The sequence below is a fragment of the Dromaius novaehollandiae genome, chromosome 7 (assembly GCF_036370855.1).
Source record: "Dromaius novaehollandiae isolate bDroNov1 chromosome 7, bDroNov1.hap1, whole genome shotgun sequence".
NCBI lineage: Eukaryota > Metazoa > Chordata > Aves > Casuariiformes > Dromaiidae > Dromaius > Dromaius novaehollandiae.
In genome coordinates this window covers 27,047,247-27,074,243 of record NC_088104.1, presented here as the reverse complement: position 1 = coordinate 27,074,243, position 26,997 = coordinate 27,047,247, and the positions used below count along the sequence as shown (strand labels likewise).

Here is a 26,997-nt window from a genome sequence, read left to right as displayed (position 1 = left end):
ATAGTGATTTGATTTTGTCTTTGCAGATGTTCCTGGGCCAGTCCTTGACCTAAAGCCAGTCGTCACAAACAGAAAAATGTGTTTGCTTAACTGGTCTGATCCTGAAGATGATGGAGGCAGTGATATCATAGGCTTCATTGTTGAACGGAAAGATGCCAAAATGCATACGTGGAGACTAGCTATAGACACTGAAAGATCTAAATGTGATATTACGGGTCTAGTTGAGGGGCAAGAATATAAATTCCGTGTTAGCGCCAAGAATAAGTTTGGTACTGGACCACCTGTTGAAATAGGACCCATTCTTGCAGTTGATCCATTAGGTAAAATAACCAACTTCATGTTTTTTTAAATTATTTAAATCTATAGAGATTTAAGTGAATACTCAGTTATTCCAGTAATGCTGTGTGGATTGCTTTCAGTGTAATTGTAGTGTATTTACTTTCCTACATGCCTACTATGCATCTGCCTTTAAGAGATTTATTACTTAAGTCAGAGCTCTAAAATAGTTCTGTAAAACCACTATGGCTCTTTATGCAAAAAATACTATTGCCTACTGGAACACTACTTGTTGCCTTTTTATCTACATACAAGAGAAACTTTTTACTAGCCATAACCATGCTCAAATATTTTGCATACAAAAGGTATGGCTTTAAGCTACTGTATTCATACGATTAAAAATTCTCTACTATGTATTTTTTTCATTATGATTTATCTGTGTTAATAGGTCCTCCAACAGCACCTGAGAGGTTCATGTACACAGAGAGGACGAAGTCAACCATTACGCTTGATTGGAAGCCTCCACGTAGTGATGGTGGCAGTCCTGTCTTAGGATACATTGTCGAGAAAAGGAGACATGATTCAAAAGACTATGAAAGAGTTAACAAAAGGCTCTGCCCAACCACATCTCTTCTTGTCGAAAATCTTGATGAGCTTCACATGTACGAATTCCGTGTCAAAGCTGTTAATGAGATTGGAGAGAGTGAACCATCACTGCCCCTCAATGTAGTTATACAAGATGATGAAGGTATATCTGCTGTAAAGTAATCCATACAAACATCTCTGAAAGATTACAAGGCAATTTTTCTGTTTCCTCTCCATCTTCACGCTGTCAATTTTTTCTGTTTTTCAGTACCTCCAACTGTCACATTGCGCCTGGCTGTGAGAGGAGATACTATCAAAGTAAAGGCAGGAGAACCAGTTAATATTCCTGCTGATGTGACAGGTCTGCCAATGCCAAAGATTGAATGGGACAAGAATGAAGCTTTAATTGACCAAACATCCAGTGCACTTAAGATAACCAAGGAAGAAGTGTCCAGAAGTGAGGCAAAAACTGAACTTATCCTGCCTGCAGTAGTGAGAGATGATAGAGGCACTTACACTGTGAGAGCTTCCAATCGTCTTGGCACCGCATTTCGCAATGCGCATGTTGAAGTGTATGGTAAGGATGCGACGTTTTAATTATATGTCAGCTAGTAAAATGCTTTTGCTATTTTCTAAACGTAATTCTATGTTCTATTGTTTTCATACAGACCGTCCTTCTCCACCAAGAAACCTTGCTGTTTCTGATATTAAAGCTGATTCATGCTATTTAACATGGGATGCTCCTCTTGATAATGGTGGTAGTGAAATTACCCATTACATTATTGAGAAACGCGATGCTAGTAGGAAGAAATCTGAGTGGGAAGAAGTCTCCAAAAGTGTTGTTGAGAGAAGATTTGGGGTAATTTATAAAATATTTTATTATATATTTCAGAATGCATAAAATATAACAGTAGTACACATGTAATGAAAACTGCTACTTGCATAGCTATCTGAGCTAGTGCTCCATTCTGAGTCCAGAATTACTGGATGCATGTTGGCCGTGCGTGTATGTAAATTTTCCTCATCTGCCAAAAGAAAATACATTATTTTCTCTTGCCACTTAACCTCACCTGAGTTTAGAAGACCTATTCCATTTCCCAGAATTATTTATAGCTTTACCAATTGCAAAGAGAAGCCTGATGACATTTTTATTAATGTTTAGTTCTATGCACACAAAATGAGAGTATCCCTAGGACATTACATACAGCTGTGTAGTTGCATACAGATGGGTAGGTCAATGAGATTCTGAGACAGAGTATTTAAAGCCAAAAACCCTAAGTAACTTCAAATAAGTTTATTCTGAAAGCAGCCAAATAGTGATTGAAATCTTATTTTTCAGGTATGGAATCTTGCAACAAATGAAAAATACCAATTTAGAGTCCGGGCTGTAAACAAATATGGAATCAGTGATGAATGCCTCTCAGAAAAAGTCACTATTAAGGATCCCTACGGCCTTCCTGGGCCTCCTGGAAAGCCAAAAGTTTTAGATCGTACTAGATCATCAATGCTGGTGACTTGGGAGCCTCCTCTGCACAATGGTGGAGCCCCAATCACTGGCTACTGGCTGGAGAAGAGAGAGGTGGGAGGTGTCTATTGGTCACGTGTTAATAGGGCTCCAGTAACAAAACCATCAGTAAAAGGTCTAGAGTTTAATGTCCTTCGTTTGGCTGAAGGCGTTGAATACCAGTTTAGAGTTATGGCTGAAAATATTGCTGGAATTGGCCCTCCCAGTGAACCATCAGATCCTGCTTTAGCAGCAGATCCCATATGTAAGTATATAGTTTCTATGACTGCTTTTAAGGACTATGTTACACTGTGCTGCGCTAGAACCACAACGTACTACCACAGTTTATTTTGAATTTAGTGCAACTAATCCAATGCTTTATGTTTGCGTTAAGCTAAAAAATGTTGTTGATGCCAAGTGGTTTCCTGATTTGCTATTTTTCACTGTTTTTAAGATAATTAGCCCTAATTTAAATTTTTTTACTCTCTTTTATGTAAACTCTGATTACACCAATGGAAACATTGCTGAATAAAATTATTTAAGTTCAAAATCTGATTTTTAAACTATTTTTCTTTATTGTTAAAATATTAGAGTTCAATCTTTATGCATTGCATCTTAAGTACTCCTATGTAATATATGTAGTATATGTTATTACTATGCATGTTCTTAAATATATTTAGACTATGTTTGTATACTTAGCATTATATACTGTAGGTATGATTGAAAAAAACTGAAAATACTTGCATTCTTTTAGAAGCTATTCAGAAAAACACAGACACTAACTCTCAGGTAATTTTTGCTTGCTCTTGTTTTACAAGTTGTGCCTGATCCACCATCTTGCCCAGAAGTCAAAGACAAAACTAAATCAACTGTAGCTCTTGCATGGAAGCCTCCACAAAAGGATGGTGGCAGTCCAATAAAAGGATATATTGTTGAAATGCAAGAAGAAGGTAGTACTGACTGGAAGAAGGTGAATGAAGGAGACAAACTCTTTCCTACATGTGAATGTGTTATTCCCAATCTGAAAGAACTTAGAAAATACCGATTTAGAGTGAAAGCTGTAAATGCTGCTGGAGAGTCAGAACCAAGCCCTGCAACATCCGAAGTACCTGTCCAAGATGTTCTAGGTAAGAGTTCTTAGAATTAATTTAGGTGTTTATATTGAAATGCCACCTACTGCTGTGAATCTTCATGCAGCATGTCAATCAGACCCAAATCAAAGACAATCAAATAATTATGCAAAAATGTAACAAAAGATTGATACATAATTTGGAAAGTGGCATGATGACCATCACTAGGGCATGATAAATTAGAAAACTGATGAGTACCTACAGCCATACTGAGCAAATGCTTTGTGTTTTATGAAGAAATGACAGCAGCAAATTCACTTTATTTATATACTTCCCAGCTTCTCTTTTGGCATACTCAACCTGTTCTCACATAAACATGCATTCTGCATGCCTGGCTGGGAGTCTAGCCCAGTACTGGCAGAAATTTGTTTTCAGCAGCTCTAAAAAAATCACATATTAAAATATTTTTGCAGAGGAACCAGAAATCTTCCTTGACATTGGAGCACAAGATTTTCTCTCTTGTCGTGCTGGCACAACAATTAAAATCCCAGCTGTTATCAAGGGTCGTCCAGTTCCAAAAACATTTTGGGAGTTTGAAGGAAAAGCAAAGACAGCAGCAAAGGTTAATAAAAGAAAAAGTTTTTTTTTTTCCTGTATCTATTTCTAGCAATTTAAGTCTATCCTCTTTATATTTACTTTATTTCCCTTTATTTATAGGAAGGAGGTCATAATATACCTGAAGAAGCTCAGGTAAAGAAAACAATTTTTGTATTGTTACATTTTTCATATATAAATATTAAAGTTGATATGTAACTTCTCTATCTTTCTATAATGCACAGGTGGAAGCAACTGATACACGTTCAACAATTACCATCCCTGAGTGCAACAGAAGTCATTCTGGACGATACAGTATTACAGCAAAGAACAAAGCGGGACAAAAAACTGTTCACGTCAGAGTCAATGTCCTCGGTATGACTTACACATATTGAAGTGTTCAGATAAGAGTTTTTATTCTTATTTTCCTATATACTTATGTAAAATTGTTTCTGTTTTACATTAACAGATGTCCCAGGTCCACCAAAAGACCTAAAAGTAAGTGATATCACAAGAGGAAGTTGCAAACTTTCTTGGAAGATGCCAGATGATGATGGTGGAGATAGAATCAGAGGCTATGTTATAGAAAAAAGAACAATTGATGGGAAAGCCTGGACAAAAGTCAATGCAAGCTGTGGAAGCACTTCTTTTGTTGTACCCGATCTAATATCTGGCCAAGAGTATTTCTTCCGAGTACGTGCAGAAAACCGTTTTGGTGTTGGTCCTCCTGCAGAAACTATCCAACGGACCACAGCCAGGGATCCAATCCGTAAGTGAAATCAAACTGACTTTATTCCTTCAAAACCAGATAGCGCTGTACAATGGATTTATTCACATTTCTGTTTCCTTTATAAAGATCCTCCTGATCCACCTATTAAACTAAAGATTGGCCTTGTAACCAAGAACACAGTGAGCTTAACATGGAAACCGCCAAAGAATGATGGTGGAGCTCCTGTTACACATTATAATGTTGAATGTCTCCACTGGGATCGTACTGGAGAGGTGAAAGAGACTTGGAAACAATGCAACAGACGTGATGTGGAGGAAACAAAGTTTACTGTTGAGGATCTTGTGGAAGGTGGAGAATATGAATTCAGGGTCAAAGCTGTAAATATAGCAGGTCCTAGCAGGCCATCAGCCACTGTTGGCCCACTTGTTGTCAAAGACCAGACATGTAAGTACTGATTGATACCAGTACATACAATTTCCATTCTACAACTATGAAGCATCTTCTATGTTAATTTTTTTTCAATATTTCATTGTAGGTCCGCCATCTATTGAACTCATAGAATTTATGGAGGTTGAAGAAGGAACAGATGTTAACATTGTGGCCAAGATAAAGGGCGTACCATTCCCCACATTAACATGGCTGAAAGCTTCTCCAAAGAAACCAGATGACAAAACACCAGTGCTGTATGATCAACACGTCAACAAACTCATCAGTGAAGATACTTGCACTTTATTGATTCAGCAGTCTCGCAGAAGTGATACAGGCTTGTACACTATAACTGCTGTAAATAATCTGGGAACTGCTTCCAAGGAGATGAGACTAAATGTTCTGGGTAGATATCAAGAACTTTTATATGTTACTTATATAGATTACATTCATGTGTTCCTTTATTTTAATTGCATTTGAATTAATTCATTACAAAAAACTCTCCTTTAGGTCGTCCCGGACCTCCAGTGGGACCTATTAAATTTGAATCCATTTTGGCTGATAAGATGACAATATCATGGCTTCCTCCGTTAGATGATGGTGGTTCTAAGATTACAAACTATGTTATTGAGAAAAAAGAAGCAAATAGGAAGACATGGGTACCTGTTACTAATGAACCTAAGGAATGCATCTTCACTGTTCCCAAGCTGATGGAAGGCCATGATTATGTGTTCCGCATTATGGCACAAAATAAATATGGTATTGGAGAACCTTTGGATAGTGAACCAGAAACAGCAAGAAATCTTTTCAGTAAGTAGGAATATGGTTTCAAATGATGTTAATTGTTTTCATACTCTGGTACATGTACCACATCTGTTAAATACCACTACTGCTTTTCTCTCTTCACTTCAGTAAATTTTCTAGAATACCTTGAAGAATTTTAGCATTACTAGTTAGTTCTTTAAAGTACTCGGAGTGCTTAAAATATTTTTCTCTCTCCTTGTTATAAATTAAAATATAGTCTCCAGCTTTTTAAGGTTGGAATATATAGATAGGAATTAATCTGATAAGATTTTGGCTCATTCTGTTATATCTGAGACATTATTGACCTTATAGTTCTGGAAGAGTCATTTTGCTGTCTTCAGTTTTGGAAGAAGATAAGGAGAATTAAAGAAATTAGCTTTTTTATGTAGAGTAAGTCTGACAAGAGAAAATCATTCTTAAAACATGGAAGGTTAGCCTGGGCACTGAAAAAGGGTACTGATCCAGGAAAGGCAAGAAAAATTAATTCTTGACAGTGGTTGTTTAAGGGGCAGATATTTTATGTTGCACAGAGGTATATGTACCTGAGGAGCGATGGCAAGGTGAAAGAGGGAAGGAGTCTGATGCAGATGGCTGATCACCTTATCGAATTGTGATCATGTGTCTGCATAGTCCTGCTTTGTACTCTAGCTGTCTCCACCTTCCTTTGGCATTTTTACAAGCTGCGTGTAAATTTTTTTTTCCCTAGCTGTTCCTGGACCATGTGACAAGCCAACCGTTAGCAGTATAACACGTGACTCCATGACTGTAAACTGGGAAGAACCAGAATATGATGGTGGCTCCCCTGTAACTGGCTACTGGTTGGAGCGCAAAGAAACTACTGGGAAGAGATGGACCAGGGTTAACCGTGATCCTATCAAACCTATGACACTGGGTGTTTCATATAAAGTTACAGGTCTTATTGAAGGCTCTGAATATCAATTCCGTGTATCAGCTATTAACGCAGCTGGTGTTGGTCCACCAAGCATGCCATCTGATCCAGCAATTGCCAGAGATCCTATTGGTAAATATCTTACGTTCCTATTTTTGAATTTGAAAATGTTCTAATGAAAACACAGAACTTATTGTTATGCTGTAATGATGTGATATTTTCCAGCCCCACCTGGCCCTCCTATTCCAAAAGTTACTGATTGGACAAAGTCTTCTGTAGACTTGGAGTGGACTCCACCACTAAAGGACGGCGGTTCCAGGATCACTGGCTACATCGTTGAGTATAAAGAGGAAGGAAAGGAAGAATGGGAAAGGGTAGGTGGAATACTATAATAGAATCTGCATTTCTTGTCTCTGTGTCTCTATCTGAAGAAATTCCATCAGAAAATTTATTTTCTACAAATTTTCATTATGCAAGGTACTTCCTATGCATTAATATTTTTGCACAATACTTATCTTCGTATGTTTAAAATACAAGACCAAATTTAAAAGTAAGTAATTGAGTGCCAAGTTAACATTGCAGTTTCCTGAACTTAGAATTTTTTAATTCTGTATTTAAAGATGTGACAAAGTATGTAGGGAATCAGTGATAAAAGAACAGAAGACAAGAACAAGTTAGAGTGGGCATAAAAGTCAGGAGTCCCACTGCTATGAGGCTGTGCCAGATTATTTGCAACTACAGCTACAATACATCCCTACATTTTCCTACTTTTTTCAGTAATTCATTACTGAATATTTAACTGATGAATACCTTGGCTATTTTGTGTATCTTTACAAACATTTGGTGCATTCTAAGTAATACCTGAATTTGTTGCACAATTTCCAGGTAAACAGGCTGCATACAGCGGGTCTAGAAAGGACCAAACAATTCATTTTATCCCCACTCTCACTTACATTAACTTATTTGTACAGTAGCACGTGCCATTCTTCTGAGACCACAGACTACTGCAGCCTCTGTACCTGCTACAATTATCAAAAAAGTGCATCTTCAGAAGAGTAGCTTGTATGTCCCTATCCTGTACTTCTTCACACAGTCCCTGAACACTTCTATGAGAACTAGATCCCTTTATGCTTAAGAGCATTGTGTGCTTGTAAATGTCCAATAGTATCTGATCTAAGATTTGTTCCAAACATCACAAAGAAATTGATGATACCTTGATGTTGCCTGATGTTATAATATTTTTTCCAGGTGAAAGATAAAGAAATTAGAGGAACCAAGTTTGTTGTAGCAGGATTAAAAGAAGGATGTTTCTACAAATTTAGAGTTAGAGCAGTGAATGCTGCTGGCATAGGAGAGCCTGGAGAAGTTACAGACATTATTGAAATGAAGGACAGACTTGGTATTTATTATTTACATTTACATTTTTATTATTTCTAAGTCAAATTGGAAAAAAGAAGGAAATTCATTGCAATATTTTGTTTACCTCTCATAGTGGCTCCTGATATTAATTTGGACGCAAGTGTCAGGGACAGAATTGTTGTTCATGCCGGAGGAGTAATTCGAATCATAGCATATGTCTCAGGAAAACCAGCTCCAACAGTCACTTGGAGCAGGGATGACAGAGCTTTACCAGGAGAAGCTAAAATTGAAGAAACAGCTATCAGTTCTTCTTTGGTCATCAAGAATTGCAAGCGGAGCCACCAGGGTGTATATACTCTTCTTGCTAAAAACGCAGGTGGAGAACGGAAGAAGACTATTATTGTCGATGTGCTAGGTAAACAGTAACTTCAGTGCTTGTGAACAAGTAGAGTTTTATAACATTCAGCATGTATATGTAAACATTTCGTTTCTCCATTGCTTTTAGATGTGCCAGGCCCTGTTGGCATGCCATTCCTTACTGAGAATCTAACCAATGACTCTTGCAAACTGACATGGTTTACTCCAGAAGATGATGGTGGTTCTCCTATTACCAACTATATAATTGAAAAACGTGAATCTGACCATAGAGCTTGGACTCCAGTAACCTACACGGTTACAAGACAGAATGCTACTGTTCAGGGACTCACTGAAGGGAAAGCCTACTTTTTCCGAATTGCAGCTGAGAATATAATTGGCATGGGTCCATTCACAGAGACACCAAAAGAGCTTGTCATTAGAGATCCAATAAGTAAGTATATTTTGGGGGTTTGATTATTGTCACATGAGACGAATCTGTATAAAAATGCACTTACTGTATTCTTGTGATTTTCCACAGCTGTTCCCGACCGTCCAGAAGACCTGGAGGTAAAAGCAGTTACCAAGAACTCTGTTACATTGACTTGGAACCCTCCAAAATATAATGGAGGCTCGGATATCACCATGTACGTTCTAGAAAGCCGTCTCATTGGAAAAGAGAAATTCCATAGAGTTACAAAAGAGAAAATGCTAGATAGGAAATACACTATAGAAGGCTTGAAAGAGGGTGACACCTATGAGTATCGTGTGAGTGCTTGCAATATTGTGGGGCAAGGCAAGCCATCGTTTTGCACAAAACCAATCACATGCAAGGATGAAATTGGTATGTATCTTTTTCAAATTTATTTTGAAAATAGAGATGTATTTAGTGATTTCTTACTTTTTCTTACTACTATTGCTGACATTTTGGGGCATTGTGCTTTTTAATTTGATCTTTCAGCTCCTCCAACACTTGACCTTGACTTTAGAGACAAGCTTATTGTTCGGGTTGGTGAAGCTTTCAGCCTGACTGGACGTTATTCAGGCAAGCCTGCACCAAAGGTTACTTGGCTAAAGGATGATATTGTTGTGACACAAAATGACCGTACAAAGATCAAGACAACTCCTACAACTCTTTGCTTGGGGATCCTGAAATCTGTCCGTGAAGACTCTGGCAAATACTGTGTTACTGTAGAGAACAGCACAGGATCAAGAAAAGGATTTTGTCAAGTTAATGTTGTTGGTAGGTTTTACTGATTGATTTGATTTGTCTTTATTTTTTTATAGAGATTAGAATTCATTAAATTATATAAAATATAAAAATTAAAATGTGTTCTTTATAACAATATTTTGATTTACTGCCCTCTTTGTTATGCTGAAATACTATTTATTGATTTTTGAGTACTGAGTTAACTTCTGGCTTAGTTTATTCACCATGAATAATTTAATGTTTTCACATTCAGAAAATGTCAACACAGGGTAAAAAATGTCAATCACCAGACATGTTATGAGCATTAATTAATTAAATCCAGTGAGTCAAACAAGTACTTAAAAGGAACAGATGTCTTGATCCCTTATATAAAATGATGAGGCCATGTTTCTAACTGCATGATATATTTAGTGTATTGACACTGTTTAATCTTTGTCATTATTTGAAGCTCATATAAAAGCATGGATTTGTTTCTTTTTTCTTTAATAGATCGCCCATCACCTCCAGTAGGGCCTGTTATATTTGACGAAGTTCATAAAGATCATATGGTAGTTTCCTGGAAACCTCCATTAGATGACGGAGGCAGTGAAATTACAAATTACATTGTTGAGAAGAAGGATGCACACAGGGACCTGTGGATGCCAGTTACATCTGCTACAGTTAAGACAACGTGCAAAATTCCTAAGCTGCTTGAAGGAAGAGAGTATCAAGTTCGAATTTATGCTGAAAATCTTTATGGCATAAGTGATCCTCTCGTCTCTGATGAGATGAAAGCCAAGGATCGTTTCAGTATGTCATTCCTTCTCTATTTTACTTTGATACTTTAATCTTTACTCTATCTGTTATCGTTATGAACGCATTAATTTTTTTCAGGTGTTCCTGATGCACCTGAGCAACCAATCATTAAGGATATTACCAAAGACTCTGCTGTGGTGGTTTGGAACAAACCATATGATGGAGGCAAGCCAATAACAACCTATATTGTAGAAAAGAAGGAAACAATGGCAACTAGATGGGTCAGAGTTACCAAAGATCCGATTTTCCCCAGTACTCAGTTCAAAGTTCCTGACCTCCTTGAAGGCTGTGAATACGAATTCCGGGTTTCAGCAGAAAATGAAATTGGTGTTGGTGATCCTAGTCCACCATCTAAGCCAATTTTTGCAAGAGATCCAATTGGTAAAGTATTAAATTTTCTCATTCAAATTTTAATGTACTCTTCATTTCAGCTACAAATCAATTTTAATGGTTTCCTTTTTTCTTTTCTCTTTTTAACAGCAAAGCCAAGTCCACCTGTTAACCCAGAAGCAGTAGATAAAACAAAAAATTCAGTTGATTTGTCTTGGCAACCACCACGCCATGATGGTAATAGCAAGATAATTGGCTACCTTGTAGAGTATCAGAAAGTTGGAGATGAAGACTGGAAAAAGGCTAATCTAACAGCAGATTCTTGTCCTGAAACAAAATATAAAGTCACTGGTCTTACTGAGGGCTTGACCTATAAGTTCAGGGTCAAGGCAGTCAATGCAGCAGGTGAATCAGAACCAGCCTATGTTCCTGATCCAGTAGAAGTAAAGGACAGACTTGGTGAGTATAATAAAATATGTTTACTTCAGAGAAAATTTTTTTCTTACTTTCTAAAAACCCGTAATTTTGATTCCAGAACCTCCTGAGCTGATACTTGATGCTAATATGGCCCGAGAACAACATGTAAAAGCTGGAGATACCCTGAGACTCAGTGCTGTGATTAAAGGTGTTCCATTCCCAAAAGTTACTTGGAAGAAAGAAGATCATGAGGTCTCACCCAAAGCTGATATAGAGGTTACAGGAGTTGGCAGTAAGCTTGAAATTCGTAACACTGTCCATGAAGATGGTGGAATTTACTCCCTGACTGTTGAAAATCCAGCTGGTTCAAAGACCGTTTCAGTTAAAGTTGTTGTCTTAGGTAATCTTTTTGGTGTTCCTTCTTTACTGCATATTTCTTATTATTTAATTAAAGATTAAGAAAAAAAGAAATGCCTGGAAAATATTAATAAACTGAGATATTAAAAAATCACAAAATACACAGTCTGTGGTAGAAAAAGAACCAAAAGTGATAAGAAATACATTAATTCTCTTGAAAATTGCTCAGTTTTGTAAAATATGCTTTTGTTATCAAATACATAATAGATTTATATTTTGACAATATTAGATAAGCCTGGTCCACCCAGAGATCTTCAGGTCAGTGAAGTTAGAAGTGATTCTTGCTACCTCACTTGGAAGGAGCCAGAAGATGATGGTGGTTCTGTCATTACCAACTATGTGGTGGAAAGAAAAGACGTAGCTTCTGCACAGTGGGTACCCATCTCATCATCCTCCAAGAAACGCAGTCACATGGCTAAATATCTGATGGAAGGCACTCAGTATCTCTTCCGAGTTGCAGCTGAGAATCAGTTTGGTAGAGGTCCATATGTGGAAACTCTCAAGCCAATTAAAGCTATAGATCCACTGCGTAAGTTCAGTTATATGATTTGTTTTGTTGATCTTGTTGATACATATGTGCTCATGGTACTCTGATACCATAGACTGGCCATCTTAGTAACCACTTTGTTTTTATATTTTAAAAGATCCTCCAGGGCCACCAAAGAATCTGCATCATGTAGATGTTGACAAGACTGAAGTTTCCCTTGTTTGGAATCGACCAGATCGTGATGGTGGTGCTGAGATAACTGGATATTTGGTAGAATATCAAGAAGATGGTGCAGAGGAGTGGACCAAGTTCCAGACAGTCCCCATGCTAGACTGCGTTGTTACAGGCCTACAAAAAGGAAAGACTTACAAATTCCGTGTGAAAGCTCAAAATATTGTTGGTCTTAGTCTTCCAGATATAACTATACCAATAGAGTGTCAAGAAAAACTAGGTAACTTTTAGTTTCTCATGTTGTTTCACTGATTCTTTCTGTCTTTCTTTAAGTAGACCCCTTGAAAAGCATATGGTAATTTCTATCTATTTTTCTGTAATTTCAGTACCTCCATCTGTGGAACTAGATGTGAAGTTAATTGAAGGTCTTGTTGTTAAAGCTGGTAGCACAGTAAGACTTCCTGCGATTATGAGAGGTGTTCCAGTTCCCACTGCAAAATGGGTTACTGATGGCACTGAAATTAAAACAGAAGGCAGACACAAGATTGAGACTGACAATTATTCAACTGTGCTTACCATCAAAGACTGTATAAGAAAAGATACAGGAGAATATCTACTCACAGTATCTAATGCAGCTGGCAGCAAAACTGTTGCTCTACATCTTACGGTTTTGGATGTTCCTGGTCCGCCAACTGGTCCTATTAATATTCTTGAAGTAACACCAGAGCATATGGTTATTTCTTGGCGCCCTCCTAAAGATGATGGTGGAAGTCCTATAATAAACTATATTGTTGAGAAGCGTCAATCAAAGAAAGAAACTTGGGGAGTGGTTAGCTCAGGAACAAGTCACACAAAAATTAAGATTCCACGACTGCAGAAAGGCTGTGAATATATTTTCCGTGTTCGAGCAGAAAATAAGATAGGCATTGGTGCACCTCTTGATTCAGAACCAACAGTTGCTAAACATATGTTTGATCCACCATCCCCACCTGGTAAACCAACAGTTTATGATATTACAGAAAATGCTGCAACAGTGTCTTGGACCTTACCGAAATCTGATGGCGGGACACCAATAACTGGTTATATACTTGAACGCCGGGAAGCATCTGGTAAATGGGTTCGTGTCAATAAGACACCAATACTTGATATGAAGTACAGAGTCACTGGTCTCTTTGAAGGTAACACATATGAATTCAGAGTTTTAGCAGAAAACATGGTGGGCTTAAGCAAACCATCTCCGAGCTCTGATCCAATAAAAGCATCACGTCCTATCACTCCTCCTGGGCCACCTATTAATCCAAAATTAAAAGACAAAACCAAAGAAACGGCTGATCTTGTGTGGACAAAGCCCCTCAAAGATGGTGGCAGCCCAATTCTGGGATACATTGTGGAATGTCAGAAGACTGGAACTACACAGTGGAATAGGATTAATAAAGATGAACTCATTAGACAGTGTGCCTTTAGAGTACCTGGGTTAATAGAAGGAAATGAATATAAATTCCGAATAAAAGCTGTCAACATTGTGGGAGAGGGAGAACCAAGAGAACTGGCAGAAACTGTACTTGCAAAGGATATTCTTTCTCCTCCAGAAGTAAGCCTCGATGTGACCTGTCGAGACATAATCACTGTCAGAGTAGGCCAAACAATTCATATTACTGCAAAAGTAAAAGGCAGGCCAGATCCTGACATAACATGGTCTAAAGATGGCAAAGTACTAGTCCAAGAAAAGCGTGTTGAAATAGTTCATGACCTACCTAATGTAGAGCTGCAAGTGAAAGAAGCCAAAAGATCTGATCATGGCAAATATATAATAGCAGCAAAGAACAGCTGCGGACATGCTCAAACTTTTGCCATTGTTAATGTACTTGATAGACCTGGGCCATGTCAGAACCTGAAAATAAGCTATGTCACAAAAGATTCTTGTATGATTGCTTGGGAGAATCCAGTGGATAATGGTGGCTCGGAAATTACAAATTACATAGTAGAGTACCGGCAACCAAACCAGAGAGGATGGTCAATTGTTTCCTCTGATATCACTAAGCGATTAGTAAAGGCAAATCTTATAGAGAATCGTGAATACTTCTTCAGAGTTTGTGCAGAAAACAAAATAGGTCCAGGTCCTTGCATTGAGACCAAGACTCCCATTCTTGCCATCAATCCTATTGACAAGCCTGGAGAGCCAGAAAATCTCCACATTGCAGAGAAAGGAAAGACATTTGTATATCTGAAATGGAGAAGACCAGATTACGATGGTGGAAGCCCCAACTTAAGTTACCATGTTGAAAGAAAACTGAAAGATTCAGATGAATGGGAAAGGGTGCACAAAGGCAGTATTAAGGAAACACACTACATGGTAGATAAATGTATTGAAAATAAAATTTACCAATTCCGAGTTCAAACCAAGAATGAGGCAGGTGAAAGTGACTGGGTAAGAACAGCTGAAGTTGTTGTAAAAGAAGATCTGCAGAAACCGGTGCTAGACTTGAAGTTAAGTGGGGTGCTGACTGTAAAAGCAGGTGACACAATTAGAATTGAGGCTGGACTTAGAGGAAAACCACAGCCTGAAGTTGTATGGACAAAAGACAAAGATGCCACAGATCTAACCAGATCTCCAAGAGTCAAAATTGAAACAACTTCTGACGCATCTAAATTTATTCTCACAAAATCAAAGCGTAGTGATGGTGGGAAGTACGTGATTACTGCAACTAATACAGCCGGTAGTTTTGTAGCATATGCTACTGTTATTGTTTTGGATAAACCAGGTCCTGTAAGAAACTTGAAAGTTACTGACATTTCAAGTGATAGATGTACTGTTACTTGGGACCCTCCAGAAGATGACGGTGGTTGTGAAATACAAAACTACATCCTAGAAAAATGTGAAAGCAAACGTATGGTTTGGTCTACATACTCTTCCTCTGTCCTAACAAACTATGCAAATGTGACACGCCTCATTGAAGGTAATGAATATATATTCAGAGTCCGTGCAGAGAATAAAATGGGCACCGGTCCACCAACAGAAACACAGCCAATTATTGCAAAAACTAAATATGATAGACCTGGACGCCCTGATCCTCCAGAAGTCACTAGAGTTAGCAAAGAAGAGATGACTGTAGTTTGGAATCCACCAGAATATGATGGTGGCAAATCAATTACAGGATACATTTTAGAGAAGAAAGAGAAACGATCACTGAGATGGGTTCCTGTTACTAAGACTGCAATCCCAGAGAGACGCAAGAAGGTTACGAATCTCATCCCTGGTCATGAATATCAGTTCCGCGTCAGTGCTGAAAATGAAGTTGGACTTGGAGAACCAAGTTTGCCATCAAGACCTGTAGTAGCAAAAGACCCAATAGGTACCATACTGCAGTATTTTACTGTATGTTTTTAATGTTAAATTAACAAATTGATTATTTGCTCAAATGTATTCTTATTTGTAACTTCTATTGTGTTTTTCAGAACCACCTGGTCCTCCCACAAACTTGAGGGTGGTTGATAGCACAAAGAGTTCCATTACCCTTGGCTGGGGAAAACCAGTGTATGATGGTGGTGCTCCAATTATTGGATATGTTGTGGAAATTAGACCAAAAGTTGAGGGTGCTGATCCTGAAGCAGGATGGAAACGATGCAATGTCGCTGCACAACTTATTCATACAGAATTTACAGCCACCAGCCTGGATGAGAACCAGTTATATGAGTTCAGAGTTTCTGCCCAAAATCAGGTTGGCCTTGGCCGTCCAGCTGAACTGAAAGAAGCTGTATCTCCTAAAGAAATACTTGGTGATTTTCCCCATCTTCTTTATGAGTGTTTACATACAATCTCTATTTGCTCTGTTTTTATTTTATTTCATATGCTAAACTTTGCACTTTATTTATTTAATTTTGTCTTTCAGAACCTCCCGAGATTGAGTTGGATGCAAGCATGAGAAAGTTAGTCACAGTCAGAGCAGGATGCCCTATCCGACTTTTTGCTATTATTAGGGGTCGCCCAGCACCGAAAGTCACCTGGAGGAGAATGGTTGTTGATAATGTCATCAGAAAAGGACAAGTTGATCTGGTTGACACTATGGCCTTCTGTGTCATCCCCAATTCAACACGTGATGACTCAGGCAAATATTCATTGACACTTGTTAATGCAGCTGGAGAAAAGGCTGTATTTGTGAACGTCAGAGTCTTAGGTGAGTAACCAGAAAAGTACTTGTAGACAATGTTTTAATTATTTTGTCTGTTAATTGCAGAAGTTTTTATGATCCCTGGTGCTTACAGTATTTGAGCACAACCGGATCAGCTTACACTAATTCCCTCTGTATAAGAAGTTATTAACCCACTTAAATTTTAACTTGTTAAAGAAGAAAAGATTAACATAAATTGAATTTTTTTATAGATACTCCTGGACCCGTGGCAGATTTCAAGGTTTCAGATGTCACCAAGATGTCATGTCATCTTTCATGGGCACCTCCAGAGAATGACGGGGGTAGCCCAGTGACTCATTACATCCTGCAGAAACGTGAGGCTGACAGAAAGACCTGGGCAACAGTCACTGCAGAACTAAAGAAAACTAGTTTCCAAGTAGCTAATCTTGTACCTGGAAATGAGTACTTCTTTAGAGTAACAGCAGTAAATGAATATGGGTCAGGTGTTCCAAGTGACATACCAAAACCAATCCTAGCAACGGATCCCCTAAGTAAGTTTGCATTTTTATGCATGTTTTATTGTTTCCCTCTAATTTTAATAAGATTTTGCATTTTTTGAAAGTAGGTATTTCTAAGTCAGACAATGCTGGTAACCACTCAATGTCAAACATAAATATTTCTATGTCAGTGTTTCCTACCTACAGGTAACACAGTCTATGAATATAGTGCCTTTTTAGCCATTCATAATTTCACTCTTTTCAGTATTATCCTTGTTGAGATAATATGTATAGCATCCAGTTTTCTGAGTAATTTGACCAATGTTCAATAGTCAAATTCTTGGAAATTCAATGTTTAATGTGTTTCCTTTTTTTCTCCCTTGTGAAGGTGAACCTGATCCACCAAGAAAACTTGAAGTTACTGAAATTACAAAGAACAGTGCTACTTTAGGCTGGCTGCCACCACTGCGTGATGGAGGCTCTAAAGTTGATGGGTACATTGTTAGCTACAAAGAAGATGAACAGCCAGCAGATCGCTGGACAGAATATTCAGTTGTTAAAGATCTGTCCATTGTTGTAGCTGGTCTGAAAGAGGGAAAGAAATATAAGTTTAGAGTGGCAGCTAGAAATGCTGTAGGAGTAAGTTTGCCGAGAGAAGCTGAAGGAGTATTTGAAATTAAAGAACAGCTCAGTAAGTATCTGATTAAATACTACCTATGTTAAAATAATCTGTTTGAATAATGAAATGAGCAAGAATTTTAGTTCTTAGATTGAGTCCCAGTAAGCCAGCTACTTTATGAAGTTATTTAGAGGATTATGGTTAACAGTACTGAATACATTTAAGAGGTCAGAAAGGATGAGGCTTGAACACTAATTCAGAATAATTGAAGAATTTTGGGGTATGGTTTCAGTTGAGTGCAAATGGAACCAGAAGGTAGGAACTAAAGAGAAATAATAAATACATTCAGTGAACTTAAAATGAAAGAGACAAAAAGAATGAGTGCAGGTGTTCAAGAGAAAAATGGGGCCAAAATTAGGAGCTGTTTTAGGATAACAGAAATGAAATTGTTTATGTTGTAAAGTCAGCAAAAAATGTGAAGAGAGAGGGAGGGAGGACAGGTGACCTAATTAAGGGGTGGGATCCCTGAGGCACAAGAAGGCCTAGGGTTAAGGGGCAGATCTGGGGACAATTTGAAAGATTTTGTGCAGATGAAGAAATGGGAGAAGGGGTTCTACTTGAAGAATAATGCAAAGATAGTAAAAAGATTGACTGTGGAAGTGGGTTTAGTTCAGTGAGAACTTCAGTCTTTCTGCAAGACATAAAGGAGGGGAAAAGCGAGGCAGCACTATATGACAGGAACTTTTTCAATTATACAGTGGACAAAGGCAGGTTCCAGATGTAAAGAAGAATTGTGTGTGGTGCATAATAGTGTGCTAGTCTCTACATAAATATGTGAGAAGGTAGTCCAAACTCAAAAATATTCTCTTGTAACTGGTATCAGAATGAAAAAGTAAAACTGGAGCAGATATTGCCCACTGTGGAACCTCGAGTTGTCCATAAGTGGAACCTAAATTAAAACATATTGTGTCATTCCTACTGGTAATACCACTTTAGGTAGAAGCAGAGGACTTCTGCATGAAGAAATAAGAAAAAGTTGAAGTTAAATTTATACGTCTGTGTGTGCTTTTTTCCAGTCCCACCTAAGATCCTGATGCCTGATCATGTTCACATTAAAGCTGGAAAGAAACTGAGAATTGAAGCTCATGTATATGGGAAGCCTCAGCCAGTCTGTAAATGGATGAAAGGAGACCAAGACGTACTAACATCCAGTCGCCTTGCTGTGCATAAAGCAGAAAAATCTTCTGTCCTTATCATTAAGGATGTGACTAGAAAAGATACTGATTATTACACTCTTACTGCAGAAAACAGCTCTGGCACTGATAGTCAGAAAATCAGAGTGGTAGTCATGGGTATGTTTCATTTTATTACTTTTAAACCCAGACTTATACAAAACTAGTTTTAGTAAATTCCACTGTTTGCCATTTTCTTACATCCCTTTTTCTTCATGTATATCTATGTGCAGATAAGCCAGGTCCACCACAGCCTCCCTTTGACATTTCTGAAATCGATGCTGATGCTTGCACTCTCGCGTGGCATATACCTCTTGAAGATGGTGGCAGTAACATTACAAACTATGTCGTTGAGAAATGTGATGTAAGCCGAGGGGACTGGGTGACAGCTTTAGCTTCTGTTACAAAGACAAGTTGCAGAATTGGAAAACTGATTCCTGGAGAAGAGTATATGTTCCGTGTTCGTGCTGAAAATCGTTTTGGGATTTCTGAGCCACTTACATCTGGCAAGATGATTGCAAGGTTCCCATTTGGTATGTCAGTATTTTATAGAAGTATTTCTCTTTTTAGTCCTCCTAGTAAGAAAGCGTGAGATTGATATTCATCCTTTTATTTCCCTCTAGATGTTCCTAGTGAGCCGAAGAATGCACGCATTACCAAGGTCAATAAGGACTGCATTTTTGTTGCCTGGGATAAACCAGATAGTGATGGAGGCAGTCCCATCACAGGTTATCTCATTGAGCGTAAAGAAAGGAACAGTTTACTCTGGGTGAAGGCTAATGACACAGCTGTGCGCTCCATGGAGTACCCTTGCGTGGGGCTGATTGAAGGTCTTGAGTATACTTTCAGAATTTATGCACTGAACAGAGCTGGAGCAAGTAAACCTAGCAAACCAACTGAGTTTGTCACAGCAAGGGCACCAGTCGGTAAGCCAAACATACTAATAGTTTGCAACAAACTGCTGTTATTATGGTTAGTTTAAATATATATGCAACTCCATAATCTTCAGGTTGCCTATATGTTTATGTTTTCATGTCTACTGTAAGTGCACTGTGAGTGCTCTGTGTGTAGATGTACTATAAATAGGATGCATTAAAGCCATTTTTTTATTCATCAGATTTTTTGGCAAAACAGACTATAACATAATCTTATTTGGCTTAGATCCCCCCGGGAAACCTGAAGTTATCGATGTCACTAAGAGTACTGTATCACTGGTATGGACAAGACCAAAGCATGACGGTGGTAGCAAACTTATTGGCTACTTTGTTGAAGCTTGCAAATTACCTGGTGATAAGTGGGTCCGGTGCAATACAACTCCTCATCAAATACCTCTAGAAGAGTACACTGCTACAGATTTGGAAGAGAATGCTCAGTATCAATTTAGAGCAATTGCCAAGACAGCAGTTAACATTAGCCAACCTTCAGAACCTTCAGATCCAGTGACCATTCATCCAGAAAATGGTGAGAAATGTAACAGTATTTGAGAACTCTGATAAGAATCTGTGCATTTTTAACTAGTACTCATGTGAAGAATTAGATGTTTATTTCTTACTAGTTTAACTTTTGTGTTGTTTCCTTTCAGTTCCTCCCAGAATAGAGTTGGATGTATCTATGCAATCACAGCTTACAGTAAAAGCTGGAACTAATGTGTGCCTGGAGGCAAATGTGTATGGCAAGCCTATGCCAGCAATTACCTGGAAGAAAGAAGGAGAAGTTTTAAAACCATCTGAAGGTGTTAAGATCACAACTAAGAGAAACCTTGCTACAGTTGAGTTGTTCAGTGTTAACAGGAAGCAAACGGGAGACTATACTATTACTGCTGAAAATGCAAGTGGATCAAAGTCGGCAACCATTAAGCTTAAAGTACTTGGTAAGCTAAAGACTGTCTGTTAATAAACACATTTATAGTGAAATGATACAGAAAGAGCTAGAGCTATAAGAATGTGATCTTATTTCTTCCAGATAAGCCTGGTCCTCCAGCCTCCGTTAAAATCAAACATATGTATGCAGATCGTGCAATGCTTTCTTGGGAGCCTCCTCTAGAAGATGGAGGTTCAGAAATTACTAACTACATTGTTGACAAGCGTGAAACAAGCAGACCAAACTGGGCTCAAGTCACTGCCAATGTACCAATTACAAGCTGCACGGTGGAGAAACTAATAGAAGGACATGAGTATCAGTTCCGCATATGTGCTGAAAATAAATATGGTGTTGGAGACCCTATCTTCACTGAACCAGCAGTTGCTAAGAATCCATATGGTAAGTGTTTTGCAGTATAGCTTCATGAATCATTGCTTTTTTGTGTATGTTTATGAATGTGAACATAACTTTCAAATAAATCTTCACAGATGTACCTGGACCTTGTGATCCACCGATAATTAGCAATATAACAAAAGACTTTATGACTGTTAGCTGGAAGCCCCCAGCTAGTGATGGTGGGTCCCCAATAACTGGTTATATACTTGAGAAGCGCGAAACTAAGGCTCTGAACTGGACAAAGGTAAACAGGAAGCCTGTCATTGAAAGAACTATTAAGGCCACTGGACTCCAAGAAGGAACAGAATATGAGTTCCGGGTAACAGCACTGAATAAGGCCGGACCTGGCAAGCCTAGCGCACCATCTAAAGCAGCATATGCTCGTGATCCTCAATGTAAGCTAAAAGTAATGTCTCAGATGGTATGCCCAAATATTTTTGTACAGCATTTTATATGATTAACTTTGCTATTTCAATTCTCAGATCCTCCTGGCCCACCTGCCTTCCCGAAGGTGGTTGATACTACCCGTAATTCAATAAGCCTGTCATGGAGCAAACCAGCATATGATGGTGGAAGCCCTATTATTGGTTATCTAGTAGAAGTAAAAAGAGCTGACACAGACAACTGGGTCAGATGCAATCTACCCAAGAACTTACAGGCTACGCAGTTTGTGGTAACGGGGCTGATGGAGGATACAGAGTACCAGTTCCGCATTTATGCTGTCAATAAGATTGGATACAGTGATCCAAGTGATGTTCCTGATAAACACACAGCCAAAGACATTTTAAGTATGTTTACAGAAAACAATTTAACTTGTTGACTTTTAATTCGTAGGATGGGTTCTGAAGAAAGGGTTTGTCACAAATCAGAGAAGGAGATTAATTTGGAATGTGGCATTTCTCAAAAATTGTAGGTTAAAAGTGGCCAATTTGAAAGAGACTGGGGCAGAATTGAATAGAATCTGAATATTGTGTCTGCTTCTTTTACTTGCATGCCAGATGCATTCACCTCTTATTTTGGGCCTTCAAGAATTTTTTTCTATCTCTAATACTACAATCAGATTTTTCAGACCTCTCTCCCATTCTTAAAACTTTCAGTCTTATTCAGACCTTCTAAAGAATTTGGAGCTGAGATTACTTGATTAAGCATCTGTGTGGCATACTAATTAATTGTACGGCACTTCTTCCTTAATAGCCATGCTGCCTACTCTGTGCACTTTGCTGTATGTACAAAAGCATTGCTTCACAGAGCGGTCTTGATTCAGGATAGGGGGAACTGCCTAGGAGGTTTTGAAACTCCTTTGAATTATGGAGCAACTGGGAGACTTCTTCATATAATAAGAAATCTAAGTAGTGGCAAAGCCAGAAGAGAAGGAAGAGAAGTTAGTGCAAAAAAAAAAAAAGCCAGGTTTACGAATGATCTTGAAATGGGAATCAGGTCACTAACTAACATCACCATGGACATGAGAGGAAGTTAGTTAAGCTAGTGAAATGACAGTAAACAAGGTCTTCTTGTCACAGTAACTTTAGTGATATTCTTAAAGATGTTGTTTTAATTGCATACTTTTTGTTATACGCACAGTTCCTCCTGAGGGAGAACTTGATGCAGAACTAAGGAAAGTCCTTGTTTTGCGTGCTGGAGTCACAATGAGGCTTTATGTGCCAGTAAGAGGACGTCCACCTCCAAAGATTACATGGTCTAAAGTGGGTGCCAACCTAAGAGATAGACAAGGATTAGACATCAAGTCAACTGATTTTGATACCTTCCTGCGTTGTGAAAATGTAAACAAATATGATGCTGGAAAATATGTCCTAAGTCTGGAGAATAGCTGCGGCAAGAAGGCATACACCATTGTTGTAAAAGTACTTGGTAAGTGTCAGAATTTCCCACAGTCTAATATATTTGTTCACTTTTTAACTGATAATTTTTTGTATTTTGTTTACTAAATCAAATGAGGGGGGGTTGTATTCATCTAGATACTCCAGGCCCTCCTATTAACCTGGTTGTGAAAGAAGCATCCAAGGATTCTGCCTTCATTACATGGGAGCCTCCACTAATAGACGGTGGCAGTCCAGTCAAAAATTATGTCATTGAAAAACGTGATGCAGAAAGAAAGTCATGGTCCACAGTAACAACAGAGTGTCCAAAGACAAGCTGCAGGATAACTAACTTAGAAGAAGGCAAATCTTACTTCTTCAGGGTTTTTGCTGAAAATGAATATGGTATTGGTGACCCCTGTGAAACTCGTGATGCTGTTAAAGCTTCTGGTAAGAAAAAATTATCTGCTTCTCGTACTTTTCTATTCACATCATTTTAATTTTTAGCTTAAATGGGCACTTACTTTGATTTTCTTCCTTCTAGAAACACCTGGGCCAGTTGTGGATCTAAAAGCTTCAGCTGTAACAAAATCATCATGCAATTTAGTCTGGAAAAAACCTATCAGTGATGGTGGAAGCCGTATTTTTGCATATGTTGTTGAGGTTCTGACTAGTGAAGATAAATGGCAAGAAGTTATGCGAGCAAAGAACCTCCATTTTTCAATGAGAGACCTAAAAGAAGGACAGGAATATACTTTTAGAGTGATGGCCCAAAATGATGCTGGATATGGAACTCCAACTGAGCTCACAATTGTGGCAAGAGATGATGTTGGTAAGAAGCAACTTAAGATCATTAATTCACTCAGTCATTTGCCCAAATTATACTGATTTTATGCTTAGCACCATTATTATGCATACATACAAATCAGGTGCCTTTAAAACAGCATCTGAATTTTAACAGAGTTGAGTAATTGCTTACTTTTATTTTTGCAGTGGCACCTGATCTTGATTTAAGAGATCTGCCTGATTTGTGCTATGTCGCTAAAGAAGGTAGCAATTTCCGTCTTAAAATACCCATTAAAGGCAAGCCTGTCCCAACTGTAACTTGGAAGAAAGGTGAAGACGAGGCACTTACTGAGAGTGGAAGAGTTGCATTTGAATCTACAGCAGTTAACACCACACTTCTAGTACGTGACTGCCAAAAAGCTGATGCTGGAAAGTACACAATCACTCTGAAGAACATTGCTGGCAGCAAGGAAGGCACTATTTCTGTAAAAGTTGTTGGCAAACCTGGCATACCAACAGGTCCGGTGAAATTTGAAGAAGTCACAGCTGATGCCATAACCTTAAAGTGGGGTCCTCCAAAAGATGATGGTGGTTCAGAAATCACTAACTATGTTCTAGAGAAGAGAGATAATGTAAACAATAAGTGGGTTACTTGTGCCTCTGCGGTCCAGAAAACTACATTTAGAGTGACAAGACTTCATGAAGGAAATGAATATACATTCAGGATCAGGGCTGAAAATAAATATGGAGTAGGTGAAGGTCTTAAATCTGACCCTGTCATTGCAAAACATCCATTTGGTAAGTATACATTATTATTTTTAAGCTTTAAAATAATGTTTTAGGAGTGATATTTATTTTTTCATTTTTTATGTTGTTTAGATGTGCCAGATGCTCCTCCACCTCCCAATATCGTTGATGTTAGGCATGATTCTGTAGCTTTAACCTGGTCTGACCCCAAAAGAACTGGAGGCTCACCAATCACAGGTATATCCCCAAAAGCCTGCTTAGTATTTCCCCTCTTAATACTTCTTCCTCCTTGTCAAAGAGTAAGATAAAACTATGAGATGTTTATGCTTTAAATTGATTGAGTGATTGATTGATTGATTGTACTGTTTTACTTCCTACTCTTTCTCTATTTATGCTGAACTTTTTTAAAGGTTTAACTTAAAAGTCAGTAACTGAGAGACAATATTTTTGCACACGTAGCTGAAACACCTAAAGAAAGAACAACAAACCCAACTATCTACATTACCTGGGTCTTTAAAATTAACAATTTGCATTTACAAACTATATAATTACATACATCTGTACATTACATCTGTAATGTATATTCACATCCGTTTCTTAATCCGGTTTTCATTGTCACTCCAGCACGGTTCCTATATGACAATGCTATATAGCCACAATGGTGTTTCACAAAGCTATGGTACCTGAAGATTTCTACAAAAATCTCTTACTTTACATCTTATCTTTTAGGTTATCACATTGAAGTCAAAGAAAGAAATAGTCTTCTGTGGAAAAGAGCCAATAAAACTCCAATAAGGATGAAAGATTTCAGAGTGACAGGGTTAACTGAAGGGCTGGAATATGAGTTCAGAGTGATGGCAATCAATCTGGCTGGAGTAGGTAAACCAAGTCTGCCATCTGAACCAGTTGTGGCACTTGATCCTATCGGTGAGTCATCAGGAGAACACAAATAAAAATTCTCAGAGTTGAAATCACTGTTGTCTGACCATGGCTTGTTGTTTTTTTTGTTTTTTTTTAGATCCTCCTGGGAAACCTGAAGTTATCAATGTAACTAGGAACTCAGTAACACTCATTTGGACAGAACCAAAATATGATGGTGGACATAAGTTAACTGGGTACATTGTTGAAAAACGAGATTTGCCTTCAAAGACTTGGACAAAGGCTAATCATGTGAATGTTCCAGACTGTGCCTTTACTGTAACTGACCTTACTGAAGGTGCCAAGTATGAGTTCAGAATTAGAGCAAAGAACACTGCAGGAGCTATCAGTCCTCCTTCGGAATCCACAGACACCATAATATGCAAGGATGAGTATGGTATGTAGATGACATTAAGAACTGAAGGATTTAATTTGAATTATTAATACCAAATGCTTTTTTTTGCTATGTTTTTGTTAAAACAACCCTGGGGTTTTGGTTTGTTTTTTACAGAGGCACCAACTATTGTTATTGATCCTACACTGAAGGAAGGTTTAACAGTGAAAGCAGGAGACACCATCACAGTGTCTGCTATTAGCATCCGTGGCAAGCCACTTCCAACTTCATCATGGTCAAAAGCTGGAAAAGATTTTAGACCTTCAGAGCTTGTGCACATTGAAACAACGCCAACTTCTTCGACGCTAAGCGTCAAATATGCAACCAGAAAAGATTCTGGCGAATACACAATCACTGCAACCAATCCTTTTGGTACTAAGCAGGATAGCATACATGTGAAAGTTTTAGATGTTCCAGGACCTCCAGGGCCTATTGAGATCAGTAACGTTTCAGCAGAAAAAGCCACTCTTACATGGTCACCTCCTGCAGAAGATGGTGGATCACCAATCAAATCATATGTTCTTGAAAAGAGAGAAACCAGCCGCCTGCTCTGGACATTAGTTGCTGAAAATATTGAGAGCTGTAGACATGTTGTTAGCAAGCTCATCCAAGGAAACGAGTATGTTTTCCGTGTCTCAGCAGTAAATCAGTACGGCAAGGGTGAACCAGTACAATCAGAACCAGTTAAAATGGTGGATAGATTTGGTAAGCAGAACAAGATAAGAGGTGCAAGTGTGTTTTTATTAATTTTAAAGACTTGATTTTTGTCTTAACTTTGTATTTTTTTCTTCCTTATCAGGTCCCCCAGGCCCTCCCGGGAAACCAGAAGTAACAAATGTGACTAAAAATACTGCGACAGTTACCTGGAAAAGACCAGTAGATGATGGTGGAAGTGAAATCACAGGTTACTATGTGGAGAGGAAAGAAAAGAAAGGTTTAAGATGGGTCAGAGCAACAAAGAAACCAGTTTCAGATCTAAGATGCAAAGTAACTGGGCTCCTGGAAGGAAATGAATATGAATTCCGTGTCAGTGCAGAAAACAGAGCAGGAGTTGGACCACCAAGTGATGCTTCAAACTCAGTCATATGCAAGGATGTTGCATGTTAGTATCATGCCTTCCTTTTAGCAAAGTTCATACAAACAGTAAGAGTGACTTCCTCCATAATATAATTATCTAACATAA

The 26,997-nt window shown here is 38.3% G+C and overlaps 1 protein-coding gene across 1 annotated transcript in view; it reads left to right on the top strand.

Moving 5' to 3' along the window:
- Positions 1-26,997, top strand: part of TTN (titin) — a 246,515-nt gene that overhangs the window by 173,752 nt on the left and 45,766 nt on the right. The window contains 48 exon segments of the mRNA XM_064515504.1: positions 27-320; positions 725-1,024; positions 1,130-1,438; positions 1,530-1,720; positions 2,201-2,630; positions 3,184-3,492; positions 3,909-4,057; positions 4,153-4,185; positions 4,275-4,404; positions 4,499-4,798; positions 4,886-5,203; positions 5,295-5,591; positions 5,696-5,995; positions 6,696-7,010; positions 7,104-7,252; positions 8,127-8,277; positions 8,371-8,652; positions 8,743-9,045; positions 9,133-9,435; positions 9,553-9,834; positions 10,291-10,590; positions 10,675-10,977; positions 11,077-11,385; positions 11,462-11,743; positions 11,990-12,289; positions 12,405-12,698; positions 12,805-15,771; positions 15,875-16,195; positions 16,309-16,593; positions 16,800-17,099; positions 17,434-17,736; positions 18,741-19,016; positions 19,130-19,429; positions 19,520-19,822; positions 20,058-20,357; positions 20,479-20,766; positions 20,859-21,155; positions 21,245-21,547; positions 21,635-21,940; positions 22,734-23,021; positions 23,129-23,419; positions 23,514-23,801; positions 23,963-24,553; positions 24,635-24,739; positions 25,232-25,429; positions 25,521-25,817; positions 25,932-26,519; positions 26,614-26,916. Of these exon segments, the coding sequence (XP_064371574.1) occupies positions 27-320; positions 725-1,024; positions 1,130-1,438; positions 1,530-1,720; positions 2,201-2,630; positions 3,184-3,492; positions 3,909-4,057; positions 4,153-4,185; positions 4,275-4,404; positions 4,499-4,798; positions 4,886-5,203; positions 5,295-5,591; positions 5,696-5,995; positions 6,696-7,010; positions 7,104-7,252; positions 8,127-8,277; positions 8,371-8,652; positions 8,743-9,045; positions 9,133-9,435; positions 9,553-9,834; positions 10,291-10,590; positions 10,675-10,977; positions 11,077-11,385; positions 11,462-11,743; positions 11,990-12,289; positions 12,405-12,698; positions 12,805-15,771; positions 15,875-16,195; positions 16,309-16,593; positions 16,800-17,099; positions 17,434-17,736; positions 18,741-19,016; positions 19,130-19,429; positions 19,520-19,822; positions 20,058-20,357; positions 20,479-20,766; positions 20,859-21,155; positions 21,245-21,547; positions 21,635-21,940; positions 22,734-23,021; positions 23,129-23,419; positions 23,514-23,801; positions 23,963-24,553; positions 24,635-24,739; positions 25,232-25,429; positions 25,521-25,817; positions 25,932-26,519; positions 26,614-26,916 (16,431 nt within the window).